Here is a 16,250-nt window from a genome sequence, read left to right on the forward strand (position 1 = left end):
TTTTGTTACATTATAGTTTTTCTATAATATTATATGTTTATTTTCTTGACAAGGGGTGAGAACCATACTATCAGTGGATATAAGGCCAAATTTTGAATGTAGTTAGGGATTGTTCTTATTTAGTTATATGGCCTTCTTTAATTTTGTTCCACTGTTTTGATTTCTAACATTTTTATTCTTTCCAAAACTATTTCCCTGCTTACAATACTCCTTTGTTCTTAAATGTTGCCAGTTTTCCTGCTAGAATCATAAAAATTTTTAAACAGGTTTCATTTAAATCATATTTATTTTACCTCTTATCTTATGAAAAATAAAAATAAAAATGTGACATATCAATCTGATTATGATATTCTACAAGACATTATTTTATATTATGGTATGTCTTGTAATCTTTGGTTAATAATGTAATACACCACCTTATAAAAGAAACTGAGCATAATAAACCTTTAGGGTAAGGTTTTACATTTTTTCTGGCTAACAGACTTAGTGTATTGCACAGTGTAATTGTAGGTGCTAGAAGCTAAAATCTTGGTGTGATTGTCTTGATGCATCTTCTTGTTTTTGGTTTTTTTTTTTTTTATCAAGAATTTTCTTCAAAATAAAACTCAAGTCATATCATTACTTCAGGTATAATCCTGAATCATTCTTAAATTGTTTTTAAATTACATTTATTTATTTATTTATTTATTTATTTATTTATGTCTGTGTTTGTTTGTTTGCACACAGTTACCAAAGCACATGTGTGGAGATCAGAGGATAGTTTTTGGAAGTTGGTTTTCTGCATCTAACGTATGTTTCCTTAGGGTTGAACTGATGTCAACAGGCATGGTGGCAATTGTCATTACATCTGACTGGCTCCAGAATTCTGAATTATTTTTATACAGGAGCCTTATCATTTTACCAGTATAGTATGAGGTAGGGTAAGTGTTCTGTCGCTTTATTATTGGATCTCAGCATTTAGTGAGATTTGTCTCTATGAAGAAAATAAGATACTGTAGTACATGCCTATGATCTTTCTTCTTATCTTTCACAATCAAGGAAGGGAGGCTAAAAGTGTTAGAGGGGCTGTATTTCTTTGTACAGTTCAAAGGCTAGTAGGAGCTATAGAGTTCAGTTACTCACTCCAGTTACTATTGCCTAATAGCTATCAATCTCTGTTGTTCCATGCTTGGGATGGAGGTTTCCTGCATGACATCAACTATCAGAGGAAGCAGAGAACTGTTGAGCTTCAGTTGATTTAGTTGTTTTATTTTCCTAAGAATGATAATAGTGACTTTAAACCCCCTTTCATGACAGACTGAAAAAGATGGCCCCAACTCTAGAACTAAAACTGCTTAGAATGTTATTTCTAGAGTTCTGTAGAAATGTTAGTCACATTAATTCTCAATAATTGATGGATATATAACCTGAATAAAAACTGAGTTAGGAAACAGTATAATAAGAATAAATATTTATTGCATTGTTTTAGCATAAGATATAACACAGGCTATGTACATGTGTTACCTCATTTAATCTTTATTATCTCCACTTTTATATTATTACCCTCACTTTTAAAAAATTAGGTGCAACTGCCCAGAAATATAAAACTGGTATTCTTATTGTGTTCAAGTGCAGAATTTAATTCTTCATGACTGTGAGCTATTAATACCAACATTAAGAATGAAGATATGATTGGAAGTTTAGAATATTGAAGGAAAAAGACTCTTTGGAGTGAGATATTTTATATTTTGTGAGTGGCATAGAGGTGTGGCTGATAAGACTGAGGTTTACTCCTAATTTTTACTTGTGTTCCTACCCATATTTCTATCTTCACATAGCAGAAAATGTGTGTTCCCTGAAGACCATTAACCAGATGTGTATATGCTGCAATCGGTAGTACAAAGCACAGGTGAAAGGGGAGAAGTCCTCTTAGGGGTAGGAATATAGGTATTCAGATATAAATGATTTAAGGATCAGAAGGTACTGATAGGCCTTTGTCCACACAGCTGCTTTGTGATTAATCCCCAGAATCAGATGAAATATTTAAATCAACTATCCTGATCTTCTGGTCTTGAGGACTGATTTTATGTTCTGAATCACAGTAAATTAACCATGACCACCATAACAAATGGATTAAAACACTTCCACGGGTATGAGGATGGTATCTCATAAGTGGATTATGAATACAAAAATGCCAACAGGTTAATATCAAGAGACTATGTCAACAAATGTCTGTTTTGTATATTGAAGTCTCCCATGCTTCCATGGGATGTCTGTGTTCAAAGGGAAAGAAACTGAGGCTTATAAACTAACATTATGTTTATTGTGCAAGGACACCTTTAAAAACCTGCTCCATGCAGGGGTAGACAAACTAGAAAATGAAGCTGGAGTTTAAAGAACTGGAGGGAGACAACTTCTATAAGGCTGACCCTTAGCAAAGTCTTCAAATTGATGCAATTTATTTCAGTAGTATTAGAACTAATACATATCAGGGAAAGTAAATACTATAAACTTTCAGAACTTTTAATTATTTGATTCTTTGCTGGGTTTACTAGCTATTAGAAAAACAACTGTTCTGAGATTTGTTCTGTGCACTTAAAACTTTTTAACCCAATGGTATGTCCCAATGAACCAGGGATGAGACAGTGAAATGTGGCAATATGACATGTCCATTAGGCAAGCAGGGGACAGAAGCAAGGGAGTGAAATCATTACTCTTAGCAGACTGTAACTTAGAGAAGAAAAATTTAAATAAGTAGAAATCAAGGCACAGAAAATACCTGCAATTCTATATATATTATATAGACCTAGGTACACAGACCATAAAGTAACTTTCTGAATGGTGGATAGATGGGAGCATACAGAGTCATTTATGTGGTAAAGATGGTAAAGATACTTTCTAAGGGCTCCTGCAATCAAAATACAGTTCCTCCACCCACTTGACAAGACTAGTGTTAGAGTGCCCTCTAAGGAGCTGTGCATATTCAGGCAGCTGAAGTATTTTTGTGCTGGCAAATAGTTATCAAATTAGTGAGGATTTATTTTTATCTGATTAGTCCATTAGCACCATTGCTTATTACACAGAACAAGAGGTTCTAGAGAGATACAACCCAGGATCAAAAGGATTAGAAGTGGAAAATATTCTCTGTGCTGAATGACTACTATATACAGTACTGCTTCCTAAAAATGTGGTGAATAAAAACCCTGCCTCTAGGTAATGGCAAGTCTGATGATACATTATAGTATCCCCATAAAAGAAATTGTGGAAATGAGACTTAACAAAGTTGGGTAAACCCTGAATTTCAACCTGGAAATATATTCAGCCACATCTAGTTTTCTTTTTCATCTTTACCATATGGCCTGGAGAGGAATAAAGATGTCCCAAAGTTATCTTCACAAGTTGGAATTTTATAAGCAGACAAACGTATTTCTGCTGGATACAAGGAGTGTTTTATATGTCTAAATGGCAAATTAGGAAGAACATGAGATTAAAGAGAGAAAGAAAGTAAAAAGAAAGGAAGAAAGAAAGAAAAAAGAAAGACAGAAGAAAGAAAGAAAGAAAGAAAGAAAGAAAGAAAGAAAGAAAGAAAGAAAGAAAGAAAGAAAAAGTAAATGGGGGAAAAGAAAGTACACAAGACTGGCTAGATTTATCTCAAAGGACTTGCAAAAATTCTAGCCTATTTATCAGGAACTATGTTTTTAATCCTCTACATATTTTAGATTTTGCTTCTTGAATGGGGTGAGTAGATATGTGATCAATGAATGTAAAAGTAGTTGTAAGTAATTACATATACGTTTTCTCCAAAATGACATTTGAAAAGGAGCCCCATTTATATTTGAATAAAATGAATGTGTGGGGGTTTGCCCACCCCCACCACCTCTATGAGAGAGCACAACAGCTCAGCTTCTATTTTCCTTTCCCCTCAAAATGCCCAGAGGGATCATATTTTTGTTTAATGACCTTCGGAATGATTCTTTAGAAATATGAGGCTATCAGTGTTGGAAGCAATGCGAAAATAATTGTGGATTATTGTTGTGTGACGTTAGTGGCAGCTGGGCTGATTTTTTTTCCTCTCTGTTTAGACTTTCCTTCATTTTCCCAGAAACCTTATATTTCAAGATTTAGCTCAGAAACAAATCTCATATAGGTGATAAACCTTTGCCAGACAAGGTATGTAATATAATTTCAGACAGACTCGTAACTGTTCTTCAGAAAGACCCCAGGGAATAAAGCGGCCTTAGACCTAGGTGTTCTCTGTTGCATTGCTCTTACTGACTGTCTGAAAACGTGTCTGGGTAGTTGTAGTGAACATGTGTCTTGAATAGTATGCTTATGACCATAATGCCAATTTTTGTGCTTTGTTGCCAAATCTCCTGCCCACAGAAAAAAATGTGAAAATGAAAAACTAATGAATGGCTATTTGTGCTCCCAAATAATTTGTAAACATTTACAGGCACTCACAGCTGGGGATGGAGAGTCAACAGATTCCAAAATTTTGTGAGTGCTTGAGATATGTATATGGAATGTTGGGATAAGGAAGAGGAGATGCAGATGTTACACACACTATAATGGTTAAATGAAAAAGTGTGTTCAACTGTTGTCCACATAATACACTTTGCAATCAGTTTTATTATTGCCTTGTCTGACAGAATGAATATGATAAAATAATTTTGTCTTAATTATTCAGTGAATCTTTATAGTTACCCACTATGCTTGTGCTAATGTTTGTACAATGTCTGGCTAATGATTTGGCTGAAAAATTCCAATTGGAAATAGAGAGACTTGTAACGATATATAAAAGCAGTTTGAAAAAATTCCCAAATCAAAGCTATTTGCCTGAATATTCTTATATACTTGGTTGATACATACTTGTCACTCAGTGGAAAAGTATTGCCTATTTCTTTCTTGAGAAGTCCAAAGTAAAAGCAAGACTCCTCCACTTTCACATCTGATGAAAAAGGAATTTTTTTTCGAAAATAAAGTTTTCTTCTCTCATTGTGTATCAATAAACTCGCAAAGTAGCTGAATAATCTATGCTGTTACTATAACAAAGTGCATCTTTATTTTCTGTGTTTCTGAAAAAAATCCTGATTTCTAATTTTTTAGATTTTCCCCCTCCTTTTTTTTTCACAAAGGAGATTCTGAGATATCAGTATTGTGTTTGTTTTGGGGTTTTTGTTTGTTTTACAACAGAGAATATCTAATGAAATACTTATAAACTTCATTGCCAATATAAAAGTCTTTTATAAATATTCAAAGACATTTCAGATTCCCATCAAGTATGTTACATGGCTAAATGAAGCATAGTCCCTCAGGACTCTTAGGGAAGGCCTGCATCATTTAGAAAGAAATGACATTAAAATAGTATTTAACAACACTTACCATTATTCTACATTTACTCTTGCATTTGGTAAGCTTGTATGCTCTTCTGGTTTTGCTTGGTACCTCTGAAGTCCTCTTGCTTTCAGAGTCAGGACTTTTAAGTGATTCTTGATGTTGTAACTAACAGTATTTGAACTGAACAGCATAATATGCATCTATGATATTACTTGGAAAATGTTTAAACTTTTTAGTTCAGGTTTGGAATACCATGTGAAAGAATATAACAATGTAATTTTATCTTGCCAATCCTAAGTCTTTGGCGTGTGAATATTTAGTTTTCACTTACAATAATTTTCCCTGCAGGAGTGCAAGCCAAAAATGTGGAGAAGCATAATAATACAGAAAGGAAATGCTCTTCTCATCCAAGAAGTTCAGGAAGAAGATGAAGGAAATTATACATGTGAACTTAAATATGAAGGAAAACTTGTAAGACGAACAACAGAATTGAAAGTTACAGGTAGGAGTTCATTCTACGTAAGTGTGACAAATGCAGTTTTAAGTACATGATTTTATAGGGAAGAGTTTTGTTCAAAGAGACAACTGCTGTTGAATTTAGAATTGGCAGCAAATCAAGCTGTTGGAAATATCAGTATTAGTTGCACTGAACAAAAGATATATGTGGAACATGTGTGAATAGCGATCACTAGCTCATTGGCTGCCTATGTGTGTCCTCTGCTATTATGAAACAGTCTTAATTCTTTACTATGTTGCTGATTGTGAGTGTAGAACTCTGAAAAGATATACTGGAACCATTCTGAGACGTTGACTTAACTCACGTGTAGAGTATCCTTAGAGGTAAAAATTGCTTTTAGTTGTTCTATTGGAATTTTGAAATAAAATCTGTTGAAGTTCACTTACTTTGGAACTTTTTATAAGTTAAGGTTCTTAGAGGAAGTTCAAGTAAGAGTGAGAACAAATGAGTAGGAATCTAAAGGAGTATATATTCTTGCAATCCATTACATGATCTCTGGTATGGGTCTTTTTTGTGGCATCACCTTGGTACTCAATAAATTCTAGATTTTGTAGTATTGAGAATTTGGCAATCAGAAGTTGTATTAATTGACTTAAGAGTAATATTTTTAAGCATAAACAAATGCTTTTGTGTAGCCTTTAGAAATGAGCATTAGCCATTTAGGAAACAAACTCTACAAACCTGTTCTCTGGTGAATATGCAAACTATAAATAAAAGTAAAAGTATTTGGATGGCTGTATCCAAGCAATAATTACCCCTCCCAAGGAATTCTCAAATGCTTCCAGTATCTAGACAAGTCCTATATATGAATGGTGTAGACCAATATCCCAGAAAATAGAGACTAACAAATTGCAACATACTGTTGTCAAACGAGAGTAGGGTCCACTATTGCTAGGTTCTCTGAAATTTTTGTAAAGAAATTCTGAAAGTTTTTATTTTTATGTGGAAATTACTGAATAACAACACACTCTATGGAGCACGAAAACCATGCTTGTGGGCCAAATTCAATTTAGTATTGGTATTTGTATTCTTGCCTTGAGCAATTTTGCCCAGTACTACTTTCACTTTGTTTTAGAAAGGGCCTCACTTACCTAGCTCACTCACTACCTAGCTCACTCACTTACCTAGCTCACTCACTACCTACTTTCACTTTGTTTTAGAAAGGGCCTCACTTACCTAGCTCACTTACCTAGCTCACTCACCCTAGCTGGCATGGAACTTCCTATGTAGAATATGCTGGCTATAAGCTCACTGGGATTCAGCTAGCTCTTCCTCTGGAGTGCTAAGAAAAAGGGAGTGTTCCACTGTGTCTGGCATGCTCAGTAGGACTTTTTAATAATCCACTATGTGGCTGGCTCAGAATTTATTTCCATCTCTAGTAGCCAATGGTAAACATTTTTAAATCCTGGAAAGTTTCAGAGAGAACGCAATCAGCAAGCTGAGACTAGTATTCAGTAACTATCCAGTCACAGCATTTAATAGAGTGGTCAATCCAATTGTAGAGTGAACAGTCACACTTTATGGATGTAATACTACAGAAGGAATATTGACAAATTGATTACTTTACAGAGAAAAGTATTTTAGATGATGAAGCATGTTGGTCTTGAGTGTTACAGATGAATGAAAAGCCTTGGGGATAAAATATCTACCTTTACATTTGTCCCTGAAGCAGTGCAATGGGAAGCACCAAATGAAACAAATCATTGGTATTTGTTCTCTCTCCTCTATGTTCTAAATCTGAGAAGCCAGTTGACAAGATCAGAATGTGTGTGTGTGTGTGTGTGTGTGTGTGTGTGTGTGTGTGTGTGTGCTGATTATCACAGGAAAATGGATCTCATTTGTACCTTTTCTGTGACTTAATTAAGAAAGACCTCAACAGTCGCTAGTTATTGGCTGCATTAAAGTCACTGTCACGTATCTGACTTGCCTTTCATAATGGATTGATTGTCTTTTTGCACTAGCTTGAGCTAGCCCCATGCCTATCCTCTTAAACCTTCCTCTCCCTTTGTGCATGACACTAGCCTTTTATTCCCCCACACACACACACACAGCACACCTTGGATGATGTTACACTAATGTACTTTTTAATGTTCTCTGATGTTCTATTTTCTTTCTAGGCCATCTCCTCAGAATCTTACTTTGTGCCACCACTAATCTAATACCTCAGTGAGTTTAGCACTTTGTGACTAATAAGAGCCATTTTTTCCTTCTCTAACAGTTCATTCACAGTTTCATAAATATTTTAATTGTGTAACTTGCATGTGTGACTAATGGTGGGATATTCTGGCGACTCTTCAGGATCTGTGGGAACCTTTCATAGTGTTATAATTCCTTGCCTGAAGGTTGCCAGTTGTTCACTCTAGAAACAAGGCCAAACCTGTTTAGAATGTTGAGGAACTAGGTAAAAAAGAAAAAAAGCCTGCTTGGAATTATGGAAAGGAGGGCTTTTAGTGTCAGGTTGAAAGTGATTTTCACAACCGTTTCTCCTTCATCACTCTTAGTGTATCTCTCTGTTCTCTCCATATTTCTTTCACTGTGTTCTAACCTATGACATGAAACTATCTGTTAACCCTGATGGTGACAGCCAGGGTCAAAGAGATCACCAGTTTCTGTACTAAGAGAATGTTTATGTCATGTTTCCATGCCCTACAGGGAGATGAATGAACACTGTTAACTATTCCATCAGCAGAAAGATAGGCTTGTTTTTCTCTAAAACCAGAGGCTATGGGCGTATTCATTCCTGTGAGCTGATTTCATAAGCAGCTAAGGAGGATCAAAAGTTAGATACGGGGTGAATGTGTTAGAGAATACAACAGCAAGATCTGGCAAATGTGTCCTTTAGCACCAGGACTTCTCAATGACTCTCCTGGCTGGCTTCTCTGACATCAAGGAAGTGGTAGAATAGGGCATTTAAAAAAACGTTTGCTATGATGGGCTACATCCTAGCAGGGGTTCTAGGTTATAATCCATACATGGTCCTTGGTTGGAGATACAGTCTCATAAAAGACCCCTGTGCCCAGGTATATTTGGTCCTTGTGGAGTTCCTGTCCTCTCCAGGTCATATTAACTTTCCCTTCTTTCATATGATTCCCTGCATATAAGGGGAACAGGGACTATTTCTTACATGAACACAATGGCTGCCTCTTTGACCCCTACCCCCAACACACACACCCGAGGGAGGAGCAGCCCTGGTAGGCTACAGAGGAGGACATTGCAGCCAGTCCTGAAGATACCTGATAAGCTAGGGTCAGATGGAAGGGGAGGAGGACCTCCCCTATCAATGGACTTAGAGAGGGGCATAGGAGGAGATGAGGGAAGGAGAGTGGGATTGGCAGGGGACAAGAGAGGGGCTACAGCTAGGATACAAAGTTAATTAACTGTGACTAATATTTAAAAAATAAAAATTTAATTAAAAAAAGAAAGTGTTTGTATTTTAACTCCTAGGTGTATAGACAGGGATACCCACAGGAGTAGAATTTTTTGTATGTCCATTGTGTTTATTTGTAAAAGTTTCATCTATCTTGTTTTGCTTAACTTAAAAACATTGGTTTGAGCAAGCAGAAAATAGTCAATCAAGAAACCCTTATGTAAAACACAAAGCTGGGACTTTTGTATGGAAGGAGACTAGCCATGAACTAGATCTATTAGAGTAGAGAAGTTACTCAGAGAACTTCCGTGTATGGGGTCAGACCTACATCACATCTATTCAGAGCTCACAACAACCTTTTAGCATTGGTAATATTTTCTCTAGTTTAGCCATGAAAACAAGGAGGTAGAAAGAATAAGGTATTTGCCTATGGTGACATACCTAGTAAGCAGTGGAGACAAACTTTCATTCAATATTTGTTTGACAGTGCTCTTTAAGCACTCTCCTGTGAGCTACCTAGAGAACTCCTGAATATAACTGTTAAGTAAATGTCATTAATTATATTCCTCTCTCCTTTTCTACCTTCTCCGTGCTCTCCATGCTCATTTTATATATACATTTTGTACTTCTGTAATTTGTGAGGTCTCCATAGACTTGTCTTATAGGAACCTGTTTTTTTTTTTTCTCCTCAGAGCAGGTTTTCATAGCTCTGTCTGATGATAATTTATCAGAGTTATTCGAACTCAGAGTTATTCTTTGTTTTGATTTGTCTTTGCAATTTCTTTAAAACCCTCCAAAATTTGCTTCTCTCTAGAGAGTCACTGGAACACTTAAATACAACATATAATTATTATGGATCTATGCACATTGATGTGTGTGTGAGGTTTTTGTTTGTTTTTGTTTTTGTTTTTTACTATGTGGATTTGTGTACCTGAGTTCATCATTTAAAACAAAGATGTAAGGTAAGCCATTTTGCTTTTAATTTACAGGCTCAGAAATGAGAATGTGCAGAAAAAATTTCTCAGTGTTCTATAGCAACTAAATGATAACTTTGTAATACAAACTCAGGTGGTTGTTGTTTTCACAAGGTCAGAGCCCCTTCTACTACTCAGTGCCTATAAAACTACTTAGAGTTCAAGATAATATGATCTGAATTGACTAAAATGGGTGCTTTTAGAGGGCTAAAGAAAGAAGGCAGGAAAAGAAGTCCTCCTCTATCAGTGGACTTGGGGAGGGGCATGCATGCAGAGGGTGGAGGAAGGAAGGGATTGGGACAAGAGGGGGGGAGGGAACCACAGGGGGGATACAAAGTAAATAAAGTGTAATTAATAAAGAAAAATAAAAAAATAAACAAAAAGAAAAAACAGAAAGATTCATTTTTTCCACTTTTTTATTATTATTAATTACACTTTATTCATTTTGTATCCTCCCATAAGCCCCTCCCTACTTCCCTCCCGATCCCACCCTTCCTCCCCTTTCTGCATGCATGCCCCTCCCCAAGTCCACTGATAGGGGAGGTCTTCTTCTCCTTCTTTCTGATCTTAGACTATCAGTTCTCATCAGAAGTGGCTGCATTGTCATCTTCTGTGGCCTGGTAAGGCTGCTCCCCCCTCAGGCGGAGGTGATCAAAGAGCAGGCCAATCAGATTATGTCAGAGGCAGTCCCTCTTCCCATTACTATGTAACCCACTCGGACACTGAACTGCCATGGGCTACATCTGTGCAGGGGTTCTAGGTTATCTCCATGAATAGTCCTTGGTTGCAGTATGAGTCTCTGGGAAGTTCCCTGTGTTCAAATTTTCTTGTTCTGTTGCTCTCCTTGTGGAGACCCTGTCCTCTCCAGCTCTTGCTATTTCCCACTTCTTACATAAAATTCCATTCACTCTGCCCAACAGTTGGCCATCAGGCCCAGCATCTGCTTTGATAGTCTGCAGGGCAGAGGCTTTCAGAGGCCCTCTGTGGCAGGTTCCTAGGTTGTTTCCCGTATTATTCTTTTGGCTTTCAGAAGCCATCTGTAGCAGGTTCCTAGGTTGTTTCCTGTTTTCTTCTTTTTCTGATGTCCATCCTCTTTGCCTTTCAGGATGGGAATTGAGCATTTTAGTTAGGGTCCTCTCTTTTGCTTAGTTTGTTTAGATGTACCGATTTTAGTGGGTTTATCCTATGTTGTATGTTCATATGAGTGAGTGTATACTGTGTGTCTTTTTGCTTCTGGAACAACTCACTCAGGATGATCCTTTCCAGGTCCCACCATTTGCCTGCAAATTTCATGATTTCCTTATTTTTCATTGCTGAGTAATATTCCATTGTGTAGATGTACCACAATTTCTGCATCCATTCTTCAGTTGAGGGGCATCTGGGTTGTTTCCAGCTTCTGGCTATTACAAATAAAGCTGCTACAAACATGGTTGAGCAAATGTCCTTATTGTGTACTTGAGCCTCTTTTGGATATATGCCTAGGAGTGGTATGGCTGGATCTTGGGGAAGCACTATTCCTAGTTTTCTGAGAAAGGGCCAGATTGCTTTCCAGAGTGGTTGTACAAATTTACATTCCCACCAGCAGTGGAGAAGGGTTCCCCTTTTTCCACAACCTCTCCAGCATGTGTTGTCACTTGAGGTTTTGATCTTGGCCATTCTCATGGGTTTAAGGTGAAATCTCAGGGTGGTTTTGATTTGCATTTCCCTAATGGCTAGTGAGGTTGAGCATTTCTTTAAGTGTTTCTCTGCCATTCGATATTCCTCTACAGAGAATTCTCTGTTTAGCTCTGTTCCCCATTTTTTAAGTGGATTACTTGGTTTGCTGCTTTTCAGCTTCTTTAGTTCTTTATATATACTGCATATGAGTCCTCTGTCAGATAAAGGGTTGGTGAAGATTTTTTCCTAATCTGTAGGCAGTCACTTTGTTTTGATGACGGTGTCCTTTGCTTTACAGAAGCTTTTCAGTTTCATGAGGTCCCATTTTTTTTAATTTTTATTTTTTTAATATTAGTTACAGTTTGTTTTTGTTTTTGTTTTTTTTTTTCAATGCAGTTTATTCAGGAACATTGAACAATCCTCGGACCCCGGGGAAAGCCAGCCCACAGCTTAAATAGCCTCTGGGTAGCCAACCCAGGCGTGCCACGGGGGCAATGCAGATAGGTCCACATACATGGAAGCAAGCCAGATCCTCGGCCTTAGCCAAATGTGGAGTTGTTCGTGACAGAGAGCACTCACCGTCGGGAAGGTGGAAGGCGGAAACCAGCTCCATCTTTAAGGCATAGCATTCTGCAGCTCTCTACAGTTCCCCCTTTTTGTTTTAGACGCATCAGGCAAGAGTAGAGGTCTGATCTCTGATATTAGAAATAAATTGGGACTTTGTACAGATGTTCATTTAGGTGTCATCCTTGTATCCCTGCTGTATCCAACTCCCTCATTCCCTCCTAATCCCTCCCTCCCACCCTCATCTGCTCCCTGCCCCTTTCCAAGTCCACTGATAAGGGAGAAACTCCTCCCCTTCCATCTGATACTGGTTTATCAGATGTCTTCAGGATTGGCTGCAAAGTCCTCCTCTGTGGCCTAGCAAGGCTGCTTCTCTGGGGGGGGGGGGGGTGTCAAAGAGCCCACCATCTAGTTCATGTCAGAAACAGTCCCTGTTCCCCTTATTAGGGTACCCACTTGGACACTGAGCTACCAAGGGCTGTAGGTTGCATCCATACATGGTCCTTGTTTGAAGAAACAATCTCATAAAAGGCCCCTGTGCCCAGATATATTTGGTCCTTGTGGAACTCCTCTCCTCTCCAGGTCACATTAACTCACCTTCCCCTGTATTTTTGGTTCCCTGCATTCTGCCAGAGGTTTGGTTATGAGTCTTAATATCTGTTTTGATGCACTGCTAGGTAGAATCTTTCAGAGGCCCTCTGTGGTAGGCTCCTGTCCTGTTACTTGTTTTCTCCTACATCCAATGTCCATTCCATTTGTCTTTCTAAGTGAGGATTGATCACCGTACCCTGGGTCCTCCTTCTTGTTTATTTTCTTTAGGTGGATAGATTTCAGTATATTTATCCTATCTTATAGGACTATATAAGTGAGTATATACCATGTGTGTCTTTCTGCTTTGGGGATATCTCACTCTGGATGATCGTTTCTAGGTCCCACCATTTGCCTGCAAATTTCATGATTTCCTTGTTTTTTTTTGTTTTTATTTTTTTTAATTTTATTTTTTTCTTATCAGTTACATTTTATTAACTCTGTATCCCAGCTGTGTCCTGCTCCCTCATTCCCTCCCAGTCCCTTCCTCCCTCCCTCATTTCCACCGTACCCCTTTCAAAGTTCACTGATGTGGGGGACCTCCTCCCCATTCATCTGATCCTGTTTTATCAGGTATCTTCAGGACTGGCTGCAAAGCCCTCCTCTGTGGCCTAACAGGACTGCTCCTCCCTTGGGGAGTGGGGAGGCCAAAGAGCCAGTCATTGAGTTCCTGTTAGAAATAGTCCTTGTTCCCCTCACTTTGGGAAACCAATTGGTTACTGAGCTACCACAGGCTACATCTGAGTGGAGGTTCTAGGTTATATCCATACATGGTCCTTGGTTGAATGTCATTCTCAGAAAAGACCCTGTGCCCAGATATATTTGGTCCTTGTGAAGCTCCTATCCTTTCCCCATCAGAATAACTCCCCGTCCTTCTTATGATTCTCTGTACTCTGCCAAAGCTATGGTCATGAGTCTTTGCTTTGAAAACAATGCTAGTTAGAGTCTTTCAGATGCGCTCAGTAGACTCCTGTCATACGTTCAATGCACATCCCATCTGTCTTTCTAAATGAGGATTGATCATCTTACCCCATGTCCTCTCTCTTGATTATCTTTTTTAGGTGTATAGATTTCATTATGTTTATCATATCTTATAGGTTTATATAAGTGAGTATATCCCATGTTTGTCTTTCTCCTTCTGGGATATTTCACTCAGAATGATCTTTTCTAGATCCCACCATTTGCCTGCAAATTTCATGATTTCCTCCTTTTTCATTGCTGAGTAATATTCCATTGTGTAGATGTACCACAATTTCTGCATCCATTCTTCAGTTGAGGGGCATCTGGGTTGTTTCCAGGTTCTGGCTATTACAAATAAAGCTGCTATAAACATGGTTGAGCAAATGTCCTTATTGTGTACTTGAGCCTCTTTTGGATATATGCCTAGGAGTGGTATAGCTGGATCTTGAGGAAGCACTATTCTTAATTGTCATAGAAAGCACCAGATATAATTTCCAAAGTGATTGTACCAGTTTACATTCCCACCAGCAGTGGAGGAGGGTTCTCCTTTCTCCACAACCTCTCCAGCATGTGTTCTCACTTGAGTTTTTCATCTTGGCCATTCTGATGGGTGTAAGGTGATATCTCAGGGTCGTTTCGATTTGCATTTCCCTGATGGCTGATGAGGTTGAGCATTTCTTTAAGTGTTTCTCTGCCATTATATATTCCTCTACAGAGAATTCTCTGTTTAGCTCTGTTCCCCATTTTTCAATTGGATTACTTGGTTTGTTGCTTTTCAGCTTCTTTAGTTCTTTGTATGTACTGGATATTAGCCCTCTGTCAAATAAAGGGTTAGTGAAGATTCTTTCCCAATCATAGGCAATCGTTTTGTTTTGATGACAGTGTCCTTTGCTTTACAGAAGCTTTTCAGTTTCATGAGGTCCCATTTATTGATTGTTGCTCTTAGAGCCTGTGCTGTTGGTGTTCTGTTCAGGAAGTTGTCTCCTGTGCCAATGAGTTCTAGGCTGTTCCTCACTTTTTCTTCTAACAGATTTAGAGTATCTGGTTTTATGCTGAGGTCTTTGATCCACTTGGACTTTAGTTTTGTGCAGGGTGATAAATATAGATCTATTTTCATTTTTCTGCATGTGGACATCCAGTTGGACCAGCACCATTTGTTGAAGATGCTGTCTTTTTTCCATTGAATGGTTTTGGCTTCTTTGTCAAAAATCGAGTATTCATAGGTGTGTGGGTTTATTTCTGGGTCTTCTATTTGGTTCCATTGATCCTCCTTTCTATTTTTATGCCAATACCATGCAGTTTTTATTACTATTGCTCAGTTGTACAACTAGAGATCAGGGATGGAGATACCTCCAGATGATCTGTTGTTGTATAGGATTGTTTTGGAGATTCTGGGTTTTTTTGTTTCTCAATATGAAACTGAGAATCTTTTTTTCAAGGTCTGTAAAGAATTGAGTTGGTATTTTGATGGGAATTGCATTGAATCTGTAGATTGAGTTTGGCAGGATGGCCATTTTCACAATGTTAATCCTACCAATCCATGAGCATGGGAGATCTTTCCATCTTCTGATATCTTCTTCAATTTCTTTCTTCAGAGACATGAAGTTTTTCTCAAACAGGTCTTTCACTTGCTTGGTTCGTGTCACCCCAAGGTACTTTATGTTATTAGTGGCTATTGTGAAAGGTGTTGTTTCCCTAATTTCTTTCTCGGCCCTTTGTCTTTGGTATACAGGAGGGCTTCTGATTTTTTTGAGTTGATTTTGTATCCTGCAACTTTGCTGAAGGTGTTTATCAGTTGGAGGAGTTCTCTGGTTGAATTTTTGGAGTTGCTCATATATACTATCATATCATCTGAGAATAGTGACACTTTGACCTCTTCCTTTCCGATTTTTATCCCCTTGATCTCCTTTAGTTATCTTATTGCTTTGGCTAGGACTTCAAGTACTATGTTGAAAAGGTATGGAGAGAGTGGGCAGCCTTGTCTTGTCCCTGATTTCAGTGCGATTGATTTAAGTTTCTCTCCATTGAGTTTGATGTTGGCCATAGGCTTGCTGTATATTGCCTTTACTATGTTTAGATATGTGCCTTGTATCCCTGATCTCTCCAAGACTTTAAATATGAATGGGTATTGGCCTTTGTCAAATGCTTTTTCCGCATCTAAGGAGATGATCATGTGGTTTTTCTCCTTCAGTTTTTTTATGAGGTGGATTACATTGATGGAATTCCATATGTTGAACCACCCTTGCATGCCTGGGATGAGGCCTACTTGGTCGTGGTGGATGATATCTTTAATGTGTTCTTGGATTCA

The 16,250-nt window shown here is 37.9% G+C and overlaps 1 protein-coding gene across 1 annotated transcript in view; it reads left to right on the plus strand.

Moving 5' to 3' along the window:
- Positions 1 to 16,250, plus strand: part of Il1rapl2 (interleukin 1 receptor accessory protein like 2) — a 768,417-nt gene that overhangs the window by 109,046 nt on the left and 643,121 nt on the right. Inside the window, exon 4 of the mRNA XM_060374647.1 lies at positions 5,665 to 5,818. Coding sequence (XP_060230630.1) covers positions 5,665 to 5,818 — 154 coding nt within the window. The remainder of the gene's footprint in view (positions 1 to 5,664; positions 5,819 to 16,250) is intronic.

The sequence above is a fragment of the Meriones unguiculatus genome, chromosome X (assembly GCF_030254825.1).
Source record: "Meriones unguiculatus strain TT.TT164.6M chromosome X, Bangor_MerUng_6.1, whole genome shotgun sequence".
Lineage (NCBI taxonomy): Eukaryota > Metazoa > Chordata > Mammalia > Rodentia > Muridae > Meriones > Meriones unguiculatus.